Consider the following 22,460-nt stretch of genomic DNA (forward strand, 5'->3'; position numbering starts at 1 on the left):
TACAAAAAGGGCTGCTAAAAACATTTTGCACATATGGGCTCTTTTTCCTTTTTTAAGATCTTTTTGGGATACATACCCAGTAGACACTACTGGATCAAAACTTTTAGTAATTTTTAGGAATATAAAGAAGTCCTGAGATCAAATCCTGTGCCAATGCCATACTGGCTTCCTAATAAATAGATAAATTCTTATTTTATGTAGGTAGTAGGAGCAAAGGCTAAATTGAACAACAATCCTTTATTAAAGATCTATGATGTGACAAGAATTGTACAGATGGCAGGGATAGACATAAGCGACCTTAGAGACCATTTAATTCAGGAGCTCTTTGTGTGGATAGGCCATGTTCCCTTTGGCAGTGGCTGGTGGAATCTTTGATCCCTTTTCTCAGAATCATATTTTTAAATGCACAAGATAATATATAAGATTACAAAGGAAACCTATCATATTGAAATATAATTATCAAAATATTAAAAAAACAACCCTAAGCTTTAGAGATCCCAGGTTATGAACCTTTGACATAGTATAGTTTTCCCATTTTACATGAAAAGACTAAGTCCAAGAGCGTTTAAGTGCATTGTTCAGTATCACACGTCTCCATTGCAGTTTAATTGGATGCAGAGCCAAGATTCATTAACTCCAGAGTTCACTCTGCTAGTTTACAAGGGGTCATAGAATACACAGTATTGGACTGAAAGTTGGGGCACCCAGGATCAGTTGATCAGTCAATCAATAAACATTTATTACTGCATAATTTTGGGCCAATTGTTCTATCTTCTAAAATGAATGCATGTTCACTTGACTCTTTAGGTTTCAGTTTCTTTATTTGCAAGATAAAGGTGTGAAACTAAGACTTTGACAGTTTTGTGGTCTCTAATGTTTCATGATTCTAAGCCTTCTGCCGTATTGGTCTTGGAGGAATCCTTTACCTTAGTTCAAGCCTGGAGAGTTTCTCATTTTCTTGTCCCCTTTATTTTTTATGGACTTTTCTTTACTGGAAACTTATCACAGGCATGTCCTGCCTTTCCATGTCCCAGTGCTGTGGGGAAATTTGGGGTGATAAAGTATACTCCGCTGGAAAGAATGCTAGAGTTGGGCTTACAGAACTCACTGAGTCTTCTGTGATAATGGCTGACTATTACTTAATTTCTTTTTTCATCTGTAATATAAGGATAGTAATTCCTCCTGAGATGATGGGAGGATCATGTAAAAAATGTTATGTGATAGCATAACTTATTTATAGTTACCCTAACTAAACTATAGAAATATAATCCATTATTATTGCTGTTTTGTCAGCATTTTCAGGTTTATTTAGGAACTTGGAAAGAGTGCCCTCTAAAGTCCATTTTAGCCTGAAATATAATCTTTTAATTCTGTAAAACATTAGAATGTATGCATTTAATTGATGGCAAGCTACTTTGCTTCAGTTCTTTAGCAAAAAAAAAAAAAAAAAAAAAAAAAAAAGTGGCTATATTTTTATACATATGGGATGTTTCCCTTTGTCCTTGATTCTTGATCTATCTAGTCGTGGTATTGCTGGGTCAAGGTTATGTTTAGTTGATTGAATTTTGGGACACAGTTCCAAATTGCTTACTAGAATGGTTAGGTCACAGCCCCAACACCAGTGAATCAATGTGCTTGTTCTTCCACAATGGGAGCTTATATTCTGTGTTAACACGTTCATGTGGGGTTCCTATTGGTTTTGGAAGTGTATTGGAAAACATCTGAGATGGAGAAAATCTGAAGGCAACCTGAGGCATTTACATTTCCCCCCCTCTCCCTTTTTTCTTATTCCCCTCCTCCTCCATGGTTTTGGGAAGCCATGTGACTTAGGAGAAGGAGTGACTCTTTCTCTTCCTGACAGACCTGACCACAGAGAGACAGCATGACAGATAGAACACATTCATGGCCTCCCTAGGCTGTTGTTCTCTTGACATCTAAGGCACTGGGAACATTGCAGAAAAACTGGATCCTTTCCAGTTTTCATCATTCTCTATTCCCTTCTCTCCCCTTAGTCAATGGGACCCCAGCCAGAAGACTGGCTTTGACTGGCTCACAGAAATTCAGAAGGACAAGGAATGGTCACTCTGTTCCTTGACCCTGTGAAAGTCTGAGAAGGGAAAAAAGACATCGGTTGCAAATTGATTCAGTTATCTCCAGAGAGGAGTGAGGAAGGGCGGTAGAAGGTAGAAGGTGAAAGGGAGGTACTTCCCAAGTTTAATGAACTAAAACTTGGTGTAGAAAGGGGGGGAAGAAGCGCTTTGGAAAGCTTGAAACTGAAAGACGGGTGCTTTGTGTGTGTGAATAATGAGAAAAAGGACCACGTTATTTGCCAAGCGAAGTTCACAGCCAGGTTTCTATCATCCATTCCAATTTGTATAAACAAAATTTTGTTCACTAGAGAGTGTGTTTTTGTGTGATATTTCTTTCCATTTTTCTGATTTTGGAAATAAGCCAGTTAATGAACTGCCTCCATCTAATTTGTAGCCTGCCATATTTTTGCAGTCAGAAAGCCCTAGGTTCAGATCTCAATGCTAACATGTTGGCTGTCCCAACTGTCTTTCAATTTTGTCATCTGTAAAATAATACACCTGGAACTTATCACCTTAGATGAGGCTTGGGCTTTGAAAACATGAATGCTACTGTGCTATATCAGAATGTTTCCTGTTATTACCACAGTGCTTTAACTCTTTTAGGGTTAAAATTTAGGAAACAGTGAACTCAGAATTATTTGAACCTGCATAATCTGAATGTTTCATGGAATGGCGGGCACAGTCTTACCTTAAAGGGGAAAAAAAAAAATCTCATAATGGTAGGAACCCTTTTGTGTGGATTGGATTAGTTTATATGTAAATATAATCTGTGGTGTAAAAGGACAGAGAAGTGAATTAAAGTACCTTAGTTTTTATGTGTTGACCTAGATCATATGATTCTTATACTTTCAGAAGAAGGTAGTTTGATTTCTTCAGGAGGTGGGGTAAATTTCATTTTGAATGTGCATTTATAGTGTTTGTGGATGGGAAAGGACCTTAAGAGATCATCTAGGACAATATACTCATTTTAGGGTGAAACAAACACTTATTAAATGCCCACTATGTGCTATAAGTATTATCTCATTTGATTCTTCCAATAATCTTGTGAGGGAAGGTTATTATCTCCATTTTGTAGATCAGGAAATAGATGTACAGTTGGTATAGTGACTTGCCCAGGATCATACAGCTGGGAAATGTCTGGGGCAGGATTGGAATTCAAGTCCTCCTAATTCTAGGCCTAGTGTTCCCTCCATTGTGCTGCTTAGTTGCTAAAAGTGGTAGAAAGCAGTGTACTGGCATTTTATTAGGCGTTCCATCCACTGCACTTTTTAGCTCCCTCTGTACAGGTGAGAAAACAGGCACTAAAAAAGAGCTTCTTTTCCTGAGATCTATCAGCTTGTTTTATTAATATTTGGATAGCCATATTTATATGATTGGTTGTAATCCTTTGTACTTTATTTTACATTTTAATTTACATGCATTATTCTGAGGAGTCTGACACTGCCCAAAGGAATCCATGGCATAAAAAAAGATTTGGAACCTCTGCTCTGTTTGAGGTGGTACAACCCAATTATGGACAGAGCTGGTCGTGGAACCTGGATCTGTTACTTTCATTGTCTTCCATCATACTCCCTCCTGCCTGTTTTACATTCAGGCAGAGCTTTCCCATAGATTGGTAGCTCGATGGAAGGAAGAAGCTAGATGACTTAGAATTTACCCTTGAAGCTTTGGGACTGGATAAGATCTCCACGGGAGAAAGTATAGGGAGAGAAGAGGAGCCAGGATAGATTCTTCAATATCCAAGGGATGAAAAAAAGGAAATAGATCCAAGAGGTAGCTAGAAGTGGACAAAGGGTTAGGAATAATCAAGTTAATTCTTTGTCTGGTAAGGCAGAAAAGGGCAGAAGGAGGAGACTGTTAAATACTGGAGAGTCAAGAAGGGGAAGAGTCAAGATTTGGTGATGATGATTAGGAGATTTATTTGGTGACCTTGGAGAAAGAGCAGTTCTAGAGGAATAGTGGGAGCAGAAGCCAGATTGTGAGGGGTTAAAGATTAAGGAGATGGGAAGCAGGTGGAAGCAGTGGCTGCCTAATTTGATTGGTTGTACTCTGGTCAACTGATAAGGGAGGCAAAAAGTCAGTCGGAGGAGGGACAAATTAGGGTTCTAATAATTTGTCTCCCCTTTCATTCCCAGGATCCACTTACAGTGTCTTGTCCATCATGCCCTCGGACTCAGAAAGCAGCAGTTCTCTCAGCAGTGTGGGTGAGTAGCACTCTGCCAGTGTGTCAGCCCTTCAGGAAGTGCCAGGGGAGCCAGAGCTCAAAGGTCTGACTCTGCCAGCCTCCCTGTTGGTTGAGGTGCCTGGTGTGTTTGTATGGAACCACAGGGACTGATGCCATTACCCAGGGTGTAGTTCAGAATTGACCTGGACTGTTCAGATTCTACCAGCGTTTTCTCATTCAATGGAGTTTGCTCTAATAAGCAATTAGGGAATCTTCTTAGAGGAGGAGGAGAAACCTGGCTATAATCTTAAAATGGAAGGTGATTGTTGGGGACAATGGATGCTTTTCCATATCAGTGCCTTGTAGAGCCTGTAATTCTTCTCTGTAAGCCTGTCTGCACAAACCAAAGTCCTTTTCTTGGAAACACAGAATTTCAGAGTTGCATGTATCTTGAATGGCTGTCTAGTCTGGGAAGCAAACCCTTTTCCAACATAAGCAGACTGTCATCATTCTTTTGCTTGAACATCTTCAACGAGAAGGAAATTAAGTATATTCAGAAATGGCTCATTCCATTTTTGGACAGCTCCAATTATTAGGAAGTTATTTCTTAACATCAAGCTGAAATTTGCTTCTTTGCAACTTCTTATTACTCCTCATTTTTCCCTCTGGGATCAAGCTGAACAAGACTAATCTCCCCTTCTTAAGGACAATCCTTTAAAATCTTCAAGAAGTGGATATGGTGACATGTACCTAAAAACCTATAATAATGCTACTGGGGAAAACTGAGGCTGAAGGATGTCTTGGGCTCTGGAGTTCTGCACTGTGATGAGCTTGGCATGAATATAGTGAGCTTCCCAAAAGCTGGAACCATCAGGCAGAGGCAAGTCATCCCAGTTTGGAGATGGATCTTGTCCATGTCCATTAGAATGGGATAGGGCCCATGAGTGAATTAAATAGAGAGGTGCAATCTTAAAAATAAGAATTCTTGAAAATATCCAACATCTCCCTTTGAATCTTTTTCTTTTTTTAAGCTCAACAATTGCAGCAAAATAAAAGAAATGAAATCAGATTTAAGGCCTTTACCTCTAAAATCTAGAACAGTAATAGTATGAGACATTTAAAATTGGAAAGGAGTTCAACCTCCTCATTTGTAGATGAGGAAATCAAAGTCATTAAAGAGGGGTTGCATTGTTGAGGTGCAAGTTATTTTGGTGGCTGCTCTCAGGTAAGGACCCCCTTTCTAAAACCTGGATTTGGTATTAGAACTGGCCCACCAGGCCATGCTCAAGAATCTAATATTCCAGGTTGGAATGCTTGTGTTTGGGGGGAAAAGGGGTGATTTCAGATTGTCTTTGGAGGTAAAGCCAATCTTTCCACTTTTTCTGATATACTGTAAGAACAGTGATGGTTAGTGTTGATGGGTGCTTCTTTGAAGATCTGTGGATAAAAGAGAAATCTTTTCTTATGTTGTGCCTTGGACCTCTCTAGACTTGGGGGCTGTGAGTTGTACATAGGCTCTCTACATTCATTGTTTTTCTTGGGTTTATTTGTACAGGAATTGTATAGAAAGAGGACACAGGAATAGGGTTGGTCAGTGGCAAAATTGTGAATGGGACAATGAATATAAGGTCATAGATTCTGTGTTATAAGGGATCCCAGAGGTCATCTGGCTTACTTTTTAGGCAAGCAAACTGAATAGTAGAGATTAAATGATTTGTTCAAAACCCTGTGAAGGTCAGGGCTAGCATTTAAACACAGATAGCACCATATGGTATGATAGAAAGAATTCTAGATTTGGATTCAAGAGAATTGGGTTTGAATGCTGTTTTTTTTCCCTTTTGGGGAGTAGTACCTGGGGAGGAAACAAGTATATACAGAATTACAATAAGTATGTACAGAATAAACTCAAAGAGAATCAATACAAATAAACACAACGTAGCTAATTGGAAGGTACTGTGGGGGTAGGGAACCAGGGCAAGCTTCTTGGAAAAGGTGGTACTCAGCTGCATCTTGAACAAAGAAGGATTCTATAAGGATTCAAAGATGGCTCTTAATTCCTGTTCACTGCTTCCCAGCAGGACCCAGGGCTCAGAATATTACCCTGGTCTCTCCTCAGAGGCGTAGAAAAAGTGAGCTCATTCTTACTAAAGGGCTAGGGACTTAATACTTCCCCCCTAACCAAAGAACATTTAAATTTTAAAAGGGCAGAGGGTGATGTTGAAACCAAAAGAAAATAATCATTAGTTTTAAAGTGTCAGATCTCAGCTGGTAATGAGTTTTTCGGAGTAGGGGGCTTTTCTAGTGCCCCTTCCTTTTCAGTCTGTCACTGACTTTTCCACTTACATCAGGAACATGAAGGAGAGCCAAGACTCATCCCTCAAGGCTCCTTTTCTGCTGTCACGGGCAGATGGGAAGCAGAGCTCACTTTTGGTTCGAGGAGCAGCATGAGCTTTCTCTGCTACGTGACCAGATTTTGATGCTGAGAGGCTTGGAAGAGGGTGTGTGAGCTCATGCACAACACACACACACACACACATTAAGCCTCTCCTATTATCCTGTATTCATTCAGAGACTGGTCTTGGTTGTAGATCTCTGGTTTTTAAAAATTTTATATGTAACTATTTTTATGCCTTTGGGGAACAATAGGATTACTTAATGTACCTATTGCTAAATAGGGCATTTCAGCAAAATGATTGTTTTAAATGATATGTGTGTGTGTGTGTGTGTTCATTCATATATTTGTGTATGTACCTACATTCCTTTTTTACTGAACAGCCAAACTCTATCCTCTTCTAATTTCTATTGAGTAACTATGCTTTAACACTAAATTCAATTAAATACTTTTTTCTTGCTTCTTTTAAAAAATAATTTTTTAAAAACAAATATCTTGGGGTAATTAGGTAGCACAGTGTATAGAGCACCAGCCCTGAAGTCAGGAGAACCTGAGTTCAAATCTTGTCTCAGATACTTAACACTTCCTGGCTGTGTGATCCTGGGCAAGTCACTTAACCCCAATTGCCTCAGGAACCCCCAAAATCAAATATCTTGTTTTTTTTAAACATCACCTACATTTCCCTGTATTTCTTTCCCTTCTCCCTTTCCCATTCTTTATATATTATTCATAATAATCTTAATATTATTTATTTTTATAATATTTAATTAAATAGAAATTATATGCTCTTTATAACAAAGAATAAAACTAGAAAAGCATTTTTGAAGGCCTTCCTTCCTCTGTGCTAGATGATTGTGCTGGTGTCGAAAATAAAAAACAGCAAATAGTTCATGCTGTCATGAAGCTTATATTCGACTAGTGGGGATGTGACATGTTAGCAAATATGTAATAGTACAAGGGAAATTGAGAAAAGACAGAACACTTATAAGTTGAGGGATCCTGGAAGACTTCCTGGAAGCAGTGATACCTAAGAAGAATCTTTTTATTTCTTTAAAGTATGTGTTGATTTATATTCAATCTCTGTAGTTTTTTTTTTTTTTTTTTTCTGGATTCAGATGGCATTTTTTATCCAAAGTCTGTTGGAATTGCTTTGGATCACTGATCCCCTGAGAAGAACCACGTCTTTCATTGTTGATAATCGCACATTCTTTTTTTTTTTTTTTCTCTAATAAATTTGTTTATTTTTAATATACATTGCTTTATGATTCATATTGGGAGAGAAAAATCAGAGCAAAAGGGAAAAACCATGGGAGTGATTAAACATAGTGTGTGGTGATTACATTGTTTCCTTAGTTCTTTTTCTGGGTGCAGATGGCGTTTTTTTGCCCAAAGTCTATTGGGATTGCTTTAAATCATTGAACTGCTGAGAAGAACCAAGTCTTTCATTGTTGATCATTGCACATTATGGCTGTCATTGTATACAGTGGATTACTGGTTCGGTTTGTTTTACTCAGCATCACTTGGTATAAATCTGTTTAAGTCTTTCTGAAATCAGCTTGTTCTTCATTTTTTATAGAACAGTAATATTCCATTTCCTTCATATGACACTTTTTTCAGCCATTCTCCAATTAATGGGCATTTATTCATTTTCTAATTCTTTGCTGCCACAAAAAGAGCTGCTGCCAACATTTTTGCACACATGGGTCATTTTCCCTTAAGATGAAACTTAAGGGCAGAAAAGGATTCTAAGGCATAGATGAAGAAGGGAGTAGAATGCCTTTCAGGCATGGGGACAGCTTGTGTAAATGTAGGACAGGTCATAAAGAATTTAGAGGACAGCTTGTAGTTCATTTTGGCTGAATGAACTGTGGCCATGGGTAGGCCAAGGTAGAATTTAGTTCCTTCTGTCTTTAAAAAAATTTTTTTTTTTCAATTAATGAAAATATTTTTTCTCTCTTCCATTTCCATCCCATGTTGGGGGTGGGGGAAATGTGTATGTGTGTGTGTGTTTGTGTGTATTTTATCCCCAGTCTTCTGGAATCATAACTGATCATTTTGTTGATCAGAGTTCTTAAATCTTTCAAACCTGTTTGTTTTTTGCAGTTTTGTTGTTAATTTTAAAATTGTTCTCCTGGTCCCATTTCTTTTGCTCTACCTCCATTTATAGAGATTTTCTCAGTTTTTTTAGAAATAGAGTTTTTCATAATTCTTATAGCAAGCTCTTTATAACTAAACCAAAAGGGAGTTTTTAAATTGAAGCACGAGAGATGTCTCAGCAACTAAAATTAATATTTTCTTTCTCATTAGGTTACCTTTTGTTGAGAATATCAGGGTGTAGGTCGATTAAGATAAAGAGATATTAGGTGAGTTCTTGGATCTAGTGAGACTTTGGTTATACAAACAAATGGATATGGTTAAGTTAGGTTTCATTACTCTTTACCTACGTTTTAGGATTATTTTCCTGCCTTCAGTTTTCACATGCATGTTCAAATAATCTTCCTAACAAATTTTACTGTGTTCCTGCCTTTTTCCAAATCCTTCCCTATTCCTATTGCCTATAAAATAGAATGTAAACAAGCATTTTAGATCTGCTGTTATATAATTTCTCATCATTTGACTATCACTGTTGCCCTTGCATCTATATGCTTTCATGCCCTCTGCATTTCCCTGCTAACTGTATTAGTAATGATTTCTGACTTTGTCTTCTCCTGTCTTGCCTTTGGATAGCCTTAGAGGCTTTCCCCGACTCCCTCTGCAATGGTATGACTTGGTGGAAATCCCCTTTTCCTTCCATGCCCAGATCAAGCATCATCTTTTCCATGAAACCTTTCTTTCCTCACTCTTGTTTTTAGGGTTTTGCCTGGATCCTTCCTTTGCCAGTATCACCTATCAGCTATTATCTTACAGGTATTAAGTACTTAGGAAGCACCTTCTATCAGCACATTACCTTATAAGTATTAGGCACTTACCAAGCATTTTAACAGATTTTGAATTGTGTCGTACTTATTTGTGACATGTCTTTATCCCTCTTTATGCAAAATAAAACATATAATCTCAGTAATAGTCAATGTGGAAAGTCCTTTTGTTGAGCAGTCCTTCAATCATATCTGCATCTTTCTAAGCCATTTTGGGATTTTCCTGGCACAGCAGTTTGCCATTTCTTTTTCCAGCTCATTTTGCAGATGAGGAAATTGAGGCAGAGTGAAGTGACTTGCCCAGGATCACACAGCTAGCAGCTATCTGAGGTCAGATTTGAACTGAGGTAGAAAAATCTTCCTGACTCGAGGCTTGATGCTCTGATACCACCTGAATCCTCCATGGCAAGAGCTGCCCAGAAATACTTTTCTTTCATACCCAACCCTTTCCCAAGAACCAGGAACAAATCGAAAGAAATAAATTAGATTTTCACTATTTGGAGAGTGGGAATGTCCACAGTGTCAACATTTAGCAAGTAGACAGAGAGACTGACCAAGCATGACCACTTCCTACCTGGATGGCCTTCAACAAATCCAAGAACTTTTCTGGGCCACCATTTTTTTCATGTGTAAAACAGAAGGGTAAGACTACACTACATAACTTCTAAATTTCTTTCCAACTGTCACTGTTTCAGATCTATTTAAGAATGTCATTCTCCCAGTATCAAGAAGTATAGACAGTTTATTTCAGAGGTGGGACTTCAATCCAAATTTTTCTTTCCCTAAGACCACCAGGTTCCTGTATTTTCAAAGCATCATGGTACCTCTTTAGACATTGAGGACATATATAGTTTCTGCCCTCTGACTGACTGGACAAGTCACTTTACTAGTTTCCTGATCTGTAAAATGGGCTGGAGAAGAAAATGGCAAACCATTCCAATATCTTTGCCAAGAAAACCCCAAATGGGGTAAAGCAGGGTTAGACACAACAGAACAACAAAAGCACTTTCCACTTTGACCATGGCTTGAGATCGTACATCATACTGTGTATCCATCCCCTCCTATCACCAATTGGGCAGCAAACTTTATCAGTCAAGCAACAAGTATTTATTAAATTATTATGAGGACGGAGTTAATAAAGGCAAAGACCCAGCCCTCAGGGAGTTTACTCATGGGACAGTACTGTGGAAATAATGAGGCATATGTAAGATCTATACAGAGCGGTTGACAGTGGTCTGAAAGGGAGGGAGCTCCATTAGCAGCAGGGGAACTGGGAGAAGCTTCTTCCAGAACATGGGATTTGAGCTCAGTTTTAAAGGGGGCAGAGCATCCAGTCCCAGGAAAGAGCCAGTACAAAGTCCCAGAAATGGGAGATCACATTGCTCTGAGCACTTTGGGAGTAGACCTGTGTAGCTGAATCTTTAGACGGAGGGGATGAAAATGAGAAGCATTTAGGGGGCAGGTTATGTCTGTATGGCTCTGGGCAAAGTCACCCAAAAGCTACTGACCTGCTTTGGAGGTACAGAGAGTTTCCTCCATGAGAAAATCCCTGTGCCAGTGAAATCATGGGTCCTTAAAAATAACAGTGAACTCACTACATCTTTGTGAAAGGAAATCTATCTGAGCAGGGGGAGAAGAAAGAGAGCTTTCTTTATCAACAGTTTTAAACAACTTGGTACAGAATTTCACACACAATTGGGACGGGATGTCAAATTGAGTATTCTAGGCACTTGTCTATTACTGTTGGGTACCCACTTGTGTCTTCAGTTTAGAATGGGGCTCATTTAACTCCTTCTATTTATTATAATGAAAATAGATGCTCAGTCTACAAAGTTCCTCCTTCCAGACTTGCAGTCATCATTAGCACTAGGTCCACATTCTCTCCTAAGTGTTGTGTTCAATTGTCAAGACTTTCTTAATGAAGTTTCTCTGGGCAGATTGAGAGTAGGGGGAGGGGGAAGGAACGAATAAACGTGGACATGGTACCTGCTGTGCACCAAGCACTGTGCTAAGCACAGTATTTTCTCCTTTGGAAAGCAGATTTAGAAAGGAAACTAGCCATGTACCTTGATGCCTTTGGACAACCTCAGGCTGCTGCTGTTGCTGCTGCCCAGAGATCATCTTGCTCCTTGGCCCTTGTTCTAGCTCTTCCCCAAAGGTTGTATCCTTCTTGGAACAATTGGGCTTGCTTTTATTGCAGCTAATCCTCGCCAAGGAGTTGTCTCCTGGGGATGAAAAGGAGAAGAACTGGTTTCCAGGGTGAATACCTTCAGCCATGCTCACCTGATGTCGACTATTGTCACTCTCAGATATGTGGATAAAGTGTTCCTTCCTCTTCCTCCCAGGGGAGTTAATTCCAAGAAGAAAACAGGCAGAAAAGGAATCTGGGAAGATAAAATTAATGACCAAAAAATGATTTAAAAAAAAAATAAATCTGCGAGCTTATGTTTGCATCATTATTACCAACCAGTCTGTAATGTTTTCTAATCTCAGTTGTAATTTCATTGGTATGAGGAGCTCCCAGGAAGGAAATCCCTTTGCCAATACAGATTGGCACTTTTTCTGAAATTTAAGAGTTTTACAGAGTGTTCCAGGGCACTGGAAGGCTAAGTGATTGAGATATGACCTTCCTAACTTGGAGGCCATCAGCTCTTTATTCACTGTGCCCTGTGTCTTTTGGACAGTTATAAATTAATGCCTTCTGAGTCTATGTAGGAGGCTCAGTTTTCTTATCTGTAAAAGGGGAGGGTAAGAATTGTAAATAGAGATGATTACTAAAGTTGTGAGGATTAAATGAGATGTTATATGTAAAATTCTTTTTAAATGTTAAAATGTTATTTGTATACATGTTAGCTGCCACCTTGATCATTGATATCTTTATTATCGCTAACATCTCTAAGAATGTCTATTTTACTCATCAGGAAAGATTTCCAATCTCTTACTCCCACTCTGAGTTGTCACTGTGGTCTCAAGATATACCTAACCATCTAAATGGTATTTGCTGTTACCATAAGTAAAGCAAATCAAGCCGGGGTCACTAATGGTGACAATAGAGTGATGTCTCATCATCCCATCATGATATATAACTTTAATCCAGTCCAGGATGATTTTATAAAAGTACTTATGTGCAAGATTGTGTTTTATGTACAGAGAATAAGAAATATGAAAAATTAAATCAGACCCTGCTGTCAAGGAGCTTATGTTCTACTCACCAATAGGAGCAATATAAAGGGAAGAGGAAGTAAGAAGATGAAGTTAGAGCCTTCTAATTTAAGTATTAAAGTTCTTTTTTATTTTAGCAAGTTGGATTAACTGGTTTCCCTTGGCAACCTTCTGTTCTTGATGGATTATAGTAGACAGTAGATAAAAGTGCAGCTGTAAGGGAGATCTGTGAGCAGTAGACAACATGATGGTAAAGGAAATTTACAGTTGACCATAAAAGGGGGGATTGCAGAAAGACAAAATAAAATATGTACAAACCCAACTACTCTTCCTCACCCTCTCCACAAAACCAAAAAAAATTCTTTCCTTCTTAAAAATCTAGAGAAGCATAGAAGTCTCGGACTAATTGTTTTAGGAACAGAGGGTTTTTTTGTTTTTTTTTTTTTTTTTTGGTTTTGTTTTTTGTTTTAATACATTTAAAAGATCCATTCAGGAATAATGACTGGCACTGAGGTGTTAACTGAGTTAACTGAGGGCACTATCATATTAATTATAACCCAATATAATATTTGTAATGCTGAACTTTCGTTAGTAGAAAAGGTTGAATAATGTCCAGTCTAGTTTGTGTTAATTGGATCAGGTAACATCCTTTAATACTTTGAGGAATTGAGGTAGGCATCCCCCTGTACTGACTGAAGATCTGTGAAAAGTTTGACTCAGTTTCATGATTCTATGATGATTTGATGATTTTGAAGCAATAAATAAAAATGCATTTATTAAGTACTTACTATATGCCTGTACTATGTTGGGGATAATTAAGACTAGATAGTCCCCATCTTCAAGGTAGCAAGTATTTATTACATTCCTATTCTGATGGAGGAGACAGCAAATATGAATACGTATATATACAGCATAAGTTTAAAATAAATAAATATAAATATGTACAAAGTAGTTAAAAGAAGGTAGTTTGAGAGGAACAATAATAGATTAGAGGAAATACGGAAAAAGCTTTAAGCATGAGATCATACGGTCAATAGTTTCTTACTACTACTATATGCTTGAAATTATACAAAGTACAGGAGATAGAAAAGGGCAGCTAGGTGGTATTGTGAGTAGAACATCAGGCCTGAGTCAGGAAGACCTGAGTTAAAATTTGACTTCAGAGCTTTAATTACTAGCTGTGTGATGCTGGGCAAGTCACTTAAGCCTATTTGACTCAGTATCCTAATCTACAGAATCAGCTTGAGAAGGAAATGGCAAAACACCCCATAATTTTTGCCCAAAAAATTCCGAATAGGGTCATGAAAAGCCAGACACAAAACAATTGAATAACAGCTGAGATCCCCAGCAAGGCAAAAGGCAGTGCTTACCCTCAAGGAGCTTATGCTCTAAAGAGGGAAAATCATACAAAATCCAGCAAGGCAAAAAAAGTCAGTGCTTACCCTCAAGGACCTTATGATCTAAGGGGTAGATCATCATACAAAAAAGGAAGTAGTTGGCTAGGAGGCTGACTAGGTAGGGGGAAAGAGTAAGACTGATAAGCTGGCTGCTCTGGGTATCCTCCCTAAAAGGAGGATTTGGGAGGAGCTGATTCTCCATCTGCGCTAGTCAGAGGAGGGAGTGGCTTTCAGGGAAGGGGTATTGACAGGTATGAGTTAAGAGTTTCAGTCTTGATATGAGCTTTCAGGATCATGAGATTCTACAGGGCTCATCTGGAAGAGTTCAGCCAGGTAAGAAATGATAAGATGATTGTCCTTGGCTTCTGCCTTAATGAAGGCTGGGCCTATTGAAGAGGAAAATCCTGATAAGAAGAGTTTGCATTCCAAGCATGTGGGACAGCCACTGAAGAGAAGGAGGTGGGTGATGGAATGTCATGTGTGAGGAACCCAGAGAAATCTCGTTTGGCTAGATTGCAGAGAGAGAGGGAGAGAATAATGCTAGCCATTGAGGCTAGAAAGATGGGTTAAGGAGGAGACAGCACAGGTGGAGAGGCCAGGGTAGGGTATTTTGTTTCTGGAGGTCCAAGGGCTGATGAGTGGAACATTGGTTCTGTGCATCCCTCCCCATTCTCCTTGATTATTCTAGGCAGATTATTCCCTCATGGTTGATTTTTGGGGCTTGTTAGCCCTTCCTTGTAGATTTGTTTATTTAAGAGATCCCAAGATAGTGGACAAAGGCCTCATTCAGGTAGGGAATGGGAACCTTTATCTGGTTGGTTGAGAGCCTTTATCTACTGAAAGGTGAAATAAATGCTCCCATCAGCCTTTTTTTGTTTTTTTTTGTTTTTGTTTTTGGTCACATCTTTTCTTAATAGCTTTGGGTTCTTTATTGCAATGCTCTGTCTTCTCATCCTTATAATGATAGGGTTAGATTATGTCAATAGCCTACAACCTATTTTTTGGTTAGGAAGGTATTTTTCGTCTCCTAGAAGTAAAAAGATGCCCTTTGTTGAACTTGATCTCGTGGAGCCAAGCTATCATTGTGACACAGAGATTAGGAGAAGATCAGAAGGATTGGCAGGAGAAATTGGTAGCTGGGATCACTTTCTGGCAGGGTATGAACAAAAGAACAATAATGGGGAAGGCTGAACATGGAGTGTTGGATCAGAAACCAGGACTCTCCTGTTTGCTATATCCTCATGTGTTCAGCACCTGTTCTTCTGCTGGAGCAGGTTTCATTTAATTTTAGGAAAATTGAAGGGATTTGGGGGAAGATTGAAGCTGAATTTAGTAGCCAGGGCGAAGGTAGTTTTTGGCTGTGACCTAGCCCTTGATAGGTAGGTACCCTGCGGCTTCTGAGTAAGGTGAGATTCCGTGGGACTCTGGCAGCCACAACGGCTTCTGACAAAATCTAGTTCGAGAAGAGTAGGCAAGTTACTGTAAGGAAGGTTGGGTGATTTGGGGAATAGAACTGAAGCTTTGAGCTGCAGCATGCTGAAACAGATTAAATTGTTGGAAGAGCCAAAGGGAATGCACTTGCCTCACAGCCTTCAGTGGTAAATGACTCCTCTCTTTGGGCACGGCTTCTTCATTTGTAAAGTGAGGGGGTTGGTCTGGGTGATGGCCAAGCTTCTTTTTAGCTCAATTATGCTCTCATGGGGAGGAGGGAAGGACTGGGATCCAGGAGAGCGGGGCTTCAATCTCAGCTCTACTACTTAGGAGAGTCATGAGCAAGTCATTTGACCAGTCTCCAAACTTCAGTTTCTTTAGCCGTAAAGTGGGAATAATAGTAATGATACTATCTCCTTTTATGGGGTTGTTGGGAGGAAAATGTCTTGCAAGGTTTACAACAATGTGTAAATATGACGTAGGATGGTTTCAGGGATACTGGCTCTGATCCCCTCCCTCTTCACTGCATCATGCTGCTGAATGGGTTTATTGCTGTAGTTGAATCATTTTTCAGTCATGTACTGCTTTTTTCCAGGAGGATAAGGGGATGGTGGCAAAGAGTCATGCATATGGAGCCAGAGGTCCAGTGTTCAATTCTTGGCTTTTCCATTTAATACCTAGATGATCAGTTTTGTTCAGTCCTTTTAGTTATGTCCATCCCTCCATCACATCATTTGGGATTTTGACCCTTTCCTTCTTTAGCCCATTTTACAGATGAGGAAACGGAGGCAAACAGGGTGAAGTGTCTTGCTCAGGGTCACACAGCTAGTGTCTGACTGGATTTGGTCTCAGGATGTCTTCTTGATCCTGAGCCTGTAACTTTATCCATTGCACCTTCTGACTGTGCTTAGTATTTGCCTAGTTCTGTACTGGTTGATATAAAACTGGGCTTCTCTCTGTTCCTCATACATCATCATACCACCTTCTGTCTCTATGTCTTGTATTTCTTTTTCCTCTCTCGTGCCTAGAAGATATTCTCTCCTCATCTTGGTGTGATAGAAACCCTCAATTCTAGACATAATCCAAGTGCTACCTTCTACTGGAAGCTTTTCCTGGTCCCTTTAAAGATTCCTATTTAACCTTGAGTAATGACTTTGTATTTCCATCACTTTTGTATGTTCTTATTTGTGTTCATGTCATCTGTCCCAGTAGAATTGGCTTCATTTCTATTTTTATAAGTATTCCCAGTGCCTAGTATAGTGCCTGACACAAGTGTGTGTTGATTGCTCACTGCACAAAGCAATATGAACTATTTGATCCCTGATCTAAGAAAGCTTTCCGTCACAGTTGGGGATAGAAATCTTAAGGAACTCAGGATTCAAGAAACAGAGAACAAGACAGTCATTGAGTGCTTAAAAGACTAGATGAATTGCCAGATGGAAGAATTTGTGTTTGATCATTGAAGTTATTGGTGGGGCAGTGGATAGAGCACCAGCCCTGAATTCAGGAGGCCCCGAGTTCAAATCTGGTCTCAGACACTTAACACTTCCTAGCTGTGTGACCCTGGGCAAGTCACTTAACCCCAGCCTAAAAAAAAAAAAAAGGGAAAAAAAAAAAGAAAAGAAAAGAAGTGACTTTAATCGTTCATGGAGAAAGAGAGATGTGATCAGACTTTGGCAGTAGAGGATGGATTTGAGGTAGGAGAAATTTGAGGGAGCCATATCTAGAAGACAATCATCCAAGAGAAAGGTGATGAGATCCCTAAGCAGGATGGAAGCTTTGTGAGAGTAGAAAATGGATGGGAAGAAGTGTTTTGGAGTGGCAAGATTGGGCAATTGGTAAGGGTGAATTAGGTGATGATAATTTGGGTATCACTGAAAGAATGATCTTGCCCTTAAAAGACAAGTTTTGCTTTAGGTATGTTGAGTTTCAGATGCCTATGGGCCATCGGTTCAAAATGTTTATTTGGTATTATTTGACTGGATCTTAGGAGAGCATTTAGTCAATATAATTTTGTGGCTGTTAAATAAGCTGATAAGCATTTATTAAGCACCTGAGGTGTACAGGGTCTTCAGGAGGACATATCTCTGGTATGAGGACTCCCTACCTCTCCCCAACTCTCAGAAGCTGTAGCGTGTACAGCGCCATACCCTGGTAAAAGTGTCCCAGCAGATGGGTTAAACCAAGTTGAGGGTAACCAGCTGACCTCAGAGGCCTGTGTACCCCAAACATGTGAAAACTTTCCCTGGTGGAACAGTCTGATGAGGACAATTGTTCCAGTGCCCATGTGGTTCCAGGGCTGTGGATCCTTAAGAGTTTCTACTGCATCCTGGGCCATTGCTGGCGATCCTGCTTTTTTTGTCTTGCCACTGGGCTGTGATGACCTCTGGAAAAGAGTGAGCCTGAGGACTCTGTGCCCCTTTGTGCTGCTCTATCTCCCTTAAATCCAACTCACATGCAAGTCAAGACACCACCCCATGATGTCATTTGTCCTCTTCAAACACAAAAGAGGAACATTAAGCATCCATTCTGTGCCAGGAATTGTGCTAAGCATTGAGAACACAAAAAAAGGAGGAAGTCCTTCTCTCAAGGAGTCCCAGGCCAATGGGGAGACAAAACCACCCTGTATGCTTGTGTTTTATTATATAAGTATGTGTTTCATATAGAGTGATGTTAAAAAGTTATATATCCTAGTTATGGAGCGTAGTTATATATATGTTTTATATATATTGTATGTTTACATATGGTACATTGAAAATTTTTATGAAATACAGTACAGACATCTTTGTCTAAAGCTATAGACAGGATAATTTGGAGAGTAAGCTTTATGGGACCATAGACATATATAAATGAGGAGGTCTGAATGACCACTTGTTCACAGGACCATAAAAAGGCCCTTTGGTCACTTAAGAAGAACTAGGTGGACTCTAAGGTCTCCTCTGACTCTGGGGATCTGAGTACCCTGGCTAGAGGAAAGGGACGAGGGCCCTCCTTTGCCAGTGACAAAAACATGATTGGGTAATGGAAAAGGAGGGCAGTCTAGGCTGGTGAACCACATGTCAGAGAGGATTGTAAGCTGGATTTGGAGACAGAAAGGCGAGTTCAAATTCCTCCTGAGGCTGCGCGCCTCTGGACAAAATCTCCCCTCTCTCAGGCTCAGCCCTTTTTGAAAACCAGGATAATAAATAGCCCCAGTGCTTACCTCGTAGGCTTCTTGTGAAGCTTACATGAGATAATGTATGTAAGACTCTGTTGCTTTCAAGGGCTCCCTTCACTCTGTAGCTGAGACTCTCGTCTGCTTTTTCTCCAGGTACGACTGGAAAGGCATCTTCTCCTCCACCTCCCAGCACGGAGAGCAGGCAGGCAAACGAGAAAGTGGAGACTCTCCTGATTCAGTTGAGGCTGATCACCCGAGAGAGGGATGAGCTGAGGAAGCGCCTGGCCCTCTCATCTCCTGGTTCTACTTTCGATGATTGCAGGTGAATTCTTCTGCCGGCTTTGCTCTTGTTATTTCATTCTTTTATTCATTCATCAAGTGCCTTTGAAATGTCTGCAGTGTGCTAGGTGCTAGAGACCCCAAAATAAGTCTGAAACCCTCCCTCCCCTCTAGAAACTTAAATTTTACGGTACCAATAGGTTACTTATACCGAATTGGCTGCTGTGTAAAGCATAGAGGCTTTTAAAATCTTAAATGAGTAGTTTATTTCTGTGCAAAGCATATATACAGCAAGTAGATCAGTCGATGAGCTGGCATTTATTCATCATATTCTATGTGCTCCTAATACAAAGAAAGGAAAAAATAGTGCCTGCCCTCAAGGAGCTTGCATTCTAATGAAGTAGGTAGCAAGTAAAAAGCTAAGTACATGTTTGTAAGTATCTGCTCTATGATAGGACAGGGAATATGAAAATAAAAATTATTCTTGCCCTCAAGGAGCTCACTTTCTAAAGGGGAAAACAACATACATTTTTGAATATATGTAGGATATAGAAAAACTTTTAGTGTAGTTTTATGCTATCAAAATTATCAATACTTATTTAATAGTTTATATAATGTATTAAAATTTAAAATTTCAATAAGACTTTTGGGACAAAGTGCTTGAATTATCCCAAAGTGGAGATTTTTCCCTAATTAGGAGAATTTTGGGATTTCAGTTTAAATTTCAGCTCTTGGCTTTGGTTTCATCTCTCTAGGCTTTCAGTTTTTTGGTTTTCATATATGTAATATGAGAAGGTTGGTCTAGATGGAGAAGTTAGGGGAAGGAGGTCATGGAAAAGATTGGACCTCAGATGATCAGTTCTATTTCTCATTTTTGGTGCAAGGGAGGTTGTGTGCTTGTTGCTTTGTTGTGGTTTTGTTAATTTGGTTTATTTTTTTCCTTTTTGCCAGGCCATACCACAAGCTGAACCCTGACTATGAGAGACTCAAGATTCAGTGCATGAGGGCTATGTCAGATCTGCAGTCCCTCCAGAACCAGCATACCAAGACCCTGAAGAGATGTGAGGAGGTCGCCAAAGAGGCTGACTTTTACCAGTAAGTGTTGTCCAGTTACATCAGTACTTTGTGGCCTCCTTTTGTTTTTACCTTTTAAAATTAAAAAAAAAAAAAAGAATTAAAAATTCAACAAGCATTAATTTTTTTCTCCTTCTCAGTCCCCCTCAAAGAAAAAATAAAAATAAAAACATTAACCCCTATACAAAAGTGAAACAAATTCCCACATTGACCATGTCCCCAAATTTGCATCATATTCTTTTTATTTATTTTTTATTTTTCAACAGTATTTTGCTTTTTCCAAATACATGCAAAAGTAGTTTTCAACATTCACCTTTACAAAACCTTGTGTTCCAAATTTTTCTCCCTTTCTCCTCTCCCAACCCTCTCCCCAAGACAGCAAGCAATCTAATATAGGTTAAACATGTAAGTTCTTCTAAATGTATTTCTATATTTGTTATGCTGTGCAAGAAAAATTAGATCAAAAGGAAAAAAAACAAGAGAAAGAAAAATAAAAAGCTAGCAAACAAGCAACAACAACAACAAAAACGTGAAAATATCATCCTTTGATTCACTTTCAGTTTCTATAGTTTTCTCTCTGGATATGGACAGTATTTTCCATCATAAATCTATTGGAATTTGCATCTTATTCCTAACTTTGCAAGCATCTCTTTCCAGAGCTGTGTAACATGTTTTATCTGTTTTTAGCAATCACACTTCATCCCTACATTGAAAAGTTATCTTTGAAAGTTGACTTTCTGTACAATATTGTTGTTACTTCAGTTCAAGCCTTCCCAGGTGTCTGAAACCAATCCATTTATTTCTTAAAGTGCACAATATTCCATTACATTCATATCCCATAATCTGTTTGGCTATTGCCCAACTGATGACTACCTCCTTAGTTTCCAATCCCTTGCTCCCATAAAAAGAGCTGCTGTAAATATTTTTGTACTTATGGGTCTCTTTCTACTTTCTTTGATCTTTTTGAAGTATAGATCTTTTGGTGATATCCCTGAATGAAAGAACACGTACACTCACTGCTAAAACCTCCCATCTTTTTTTTCATGTACTTTTGAAACCAGAAGTCCAAGATTCAGTTCTGATCCTGGCTTATCCACTAGCTATTTCTGCATATTTTTCTGGGCTTCTTTATTTCTCAAATGGGGACTCATACTGCTTAGATTTCTCCTAACCTTGTTTGGATAGTCAAATAAAATAATAGAGACATACTTTAATTCAAGTTTGAATTAATTCAGTGGTTCTAATTCTAAAGCTGGAGTGAACCACCTAGAACAATTCTTATTTGTCAAATGACAGAGTTGAGGTCTAAGATTTGCCTAAGATCAAATGGTAACAACCAGCAGAATAAAGATTTGAAGTCAGCTCCCATGACACTTAAAACTTTCTCCACTGTACTATACTGTTGGGGTATTTATCTGAGCACTCAGATGTACCTTAGCCCATTGCTGCTGTCCCTCTTTTTCTTTTTTTTTCCCCTGAGGCTGGGGTTAAGTGACTTGCCCAGAGTCACACAGCTAGGAGAAAGTGTTAAGTGTCTGAGACCACATTTGAACTCGGGTCCTCCTGAATTCAAGGCTGGTGCTCCATCCACTGCGCCACCTAGTTGCCTCAGCTGCTGTCCCTTTTTGGAGAAGGGTTTCCCCTTCCTCTTTGAGCAGTAGCACCCTATGTATATAGTATATTGTATATTATTTCATCAGTACTTAGTCTGTCCTTGGTCCCATCCAGGCAGGGATTGTCATGGGACTTTTTAAGGGGATCGGGTCTGGGAGGGGACAAGGTGGACTGTGGCTCAGCGGGAGGGCTATTTTTCAGCACTCTCCACAACCGACTCCTGAGCGATCAGGCTCAACTGAAAGAGGATGTGGACACTTTGAGGCGGGAGAATGGACAGCTGCTCCGGGAGCGGAACCACCTGCAGCAGTCCTGTGAAGACATGAAGCGGCTTCGAGAGGAAGACCAGAAGGAGATCACTGACCTTCGGGCCCAGCAGCAGCAGGTAGCCCTGTGGGTGGCCGGGGGGAGCTTACGGAGGGCCTGGGATGTACTAGCTGGGTGGACACATTTTGGGGGCCCCTGCTCTGCCATTCCGTGGATCAAATGGTGAGCTGTCAAAATGCTTTGAGAAAATTCAAAGCATATGCTCTGTACAGTAGGATTATCCTTGAGGGTCAACTCTGTGGCTGGTTCTGACTTAGATCTCAGTAGCGGGGGTCATGGTGATTTAAAGGGAAGAGTAGCAAATGTGAAATCCTTGGAGTCTGGTTTTGAAGCCTGGTCACATGAAATAGTGGAGGCGGCCTGAGAGTCCAAAGCTCCCCTGCTAGCCCTGTCACAGGTTCCCCCAGTGATCTTCAGTGGGACAAGTGCCTCCTGACAAAAGAGGGGCTCTGTCTTAA

General features: G+C 39.6%; 1 protein-coding gene across 7 annotated transcripts in view; it reads left to right on the forward strand.

The window, feature by feature from the left end:
• DLG5 (discs large MAGUK scaffold protein 5) overlaps positions 1-22,460 on the forward strand; it is a 141,316-nt gene that overhangs the window by 58,114 nt on the left and 60,742 nt on the right. For 4 of the 7 annotated variants that reach the window (XM_074296739.1, XM_074296741.1, XM_074296745.1 and 1 more), the window contains exons 2-5: positions 4,226-4,294; positions 18,862-19,030; positions 19,939-20,082; positions 21,877-22,060. In XM_074296739.1, the coding sequence (XP_074152840.1) occupies positions 4,226-4,294; positions 18,862-19,030; positions 19,939-20,082; positions 21,877-22,060 (566 nt within the window). Of the gene's footprint in view, positions 1-4,225; positions 4,295-14,383; positions 14,454-18,861; positions 19,031-19,938; positions 20,083-21,876; positions 22,061-22,460 lie in introns of those variants that run through there. The other 3 variants (XM_074296740.1, XM_074296742.1, XM_074296744.1) reach the window with 2 other exon arrangements.

The sequence above is a fragment of the Sminthopsis crassicaudata genome, chromosome 2, assembly GCF_048593235.1.
Source record: "Sminthopsis crassicaudata isolate SCR6 chromosome 2, ASM4859323v1, whole genome shotgun sequence".
NCBI lineage: Eukaryota > Metazoa > Chordata > Mammalia > Dasyuromorphia > Dasyuridae > Sminthopsis > Sminthopsis crassicaudata.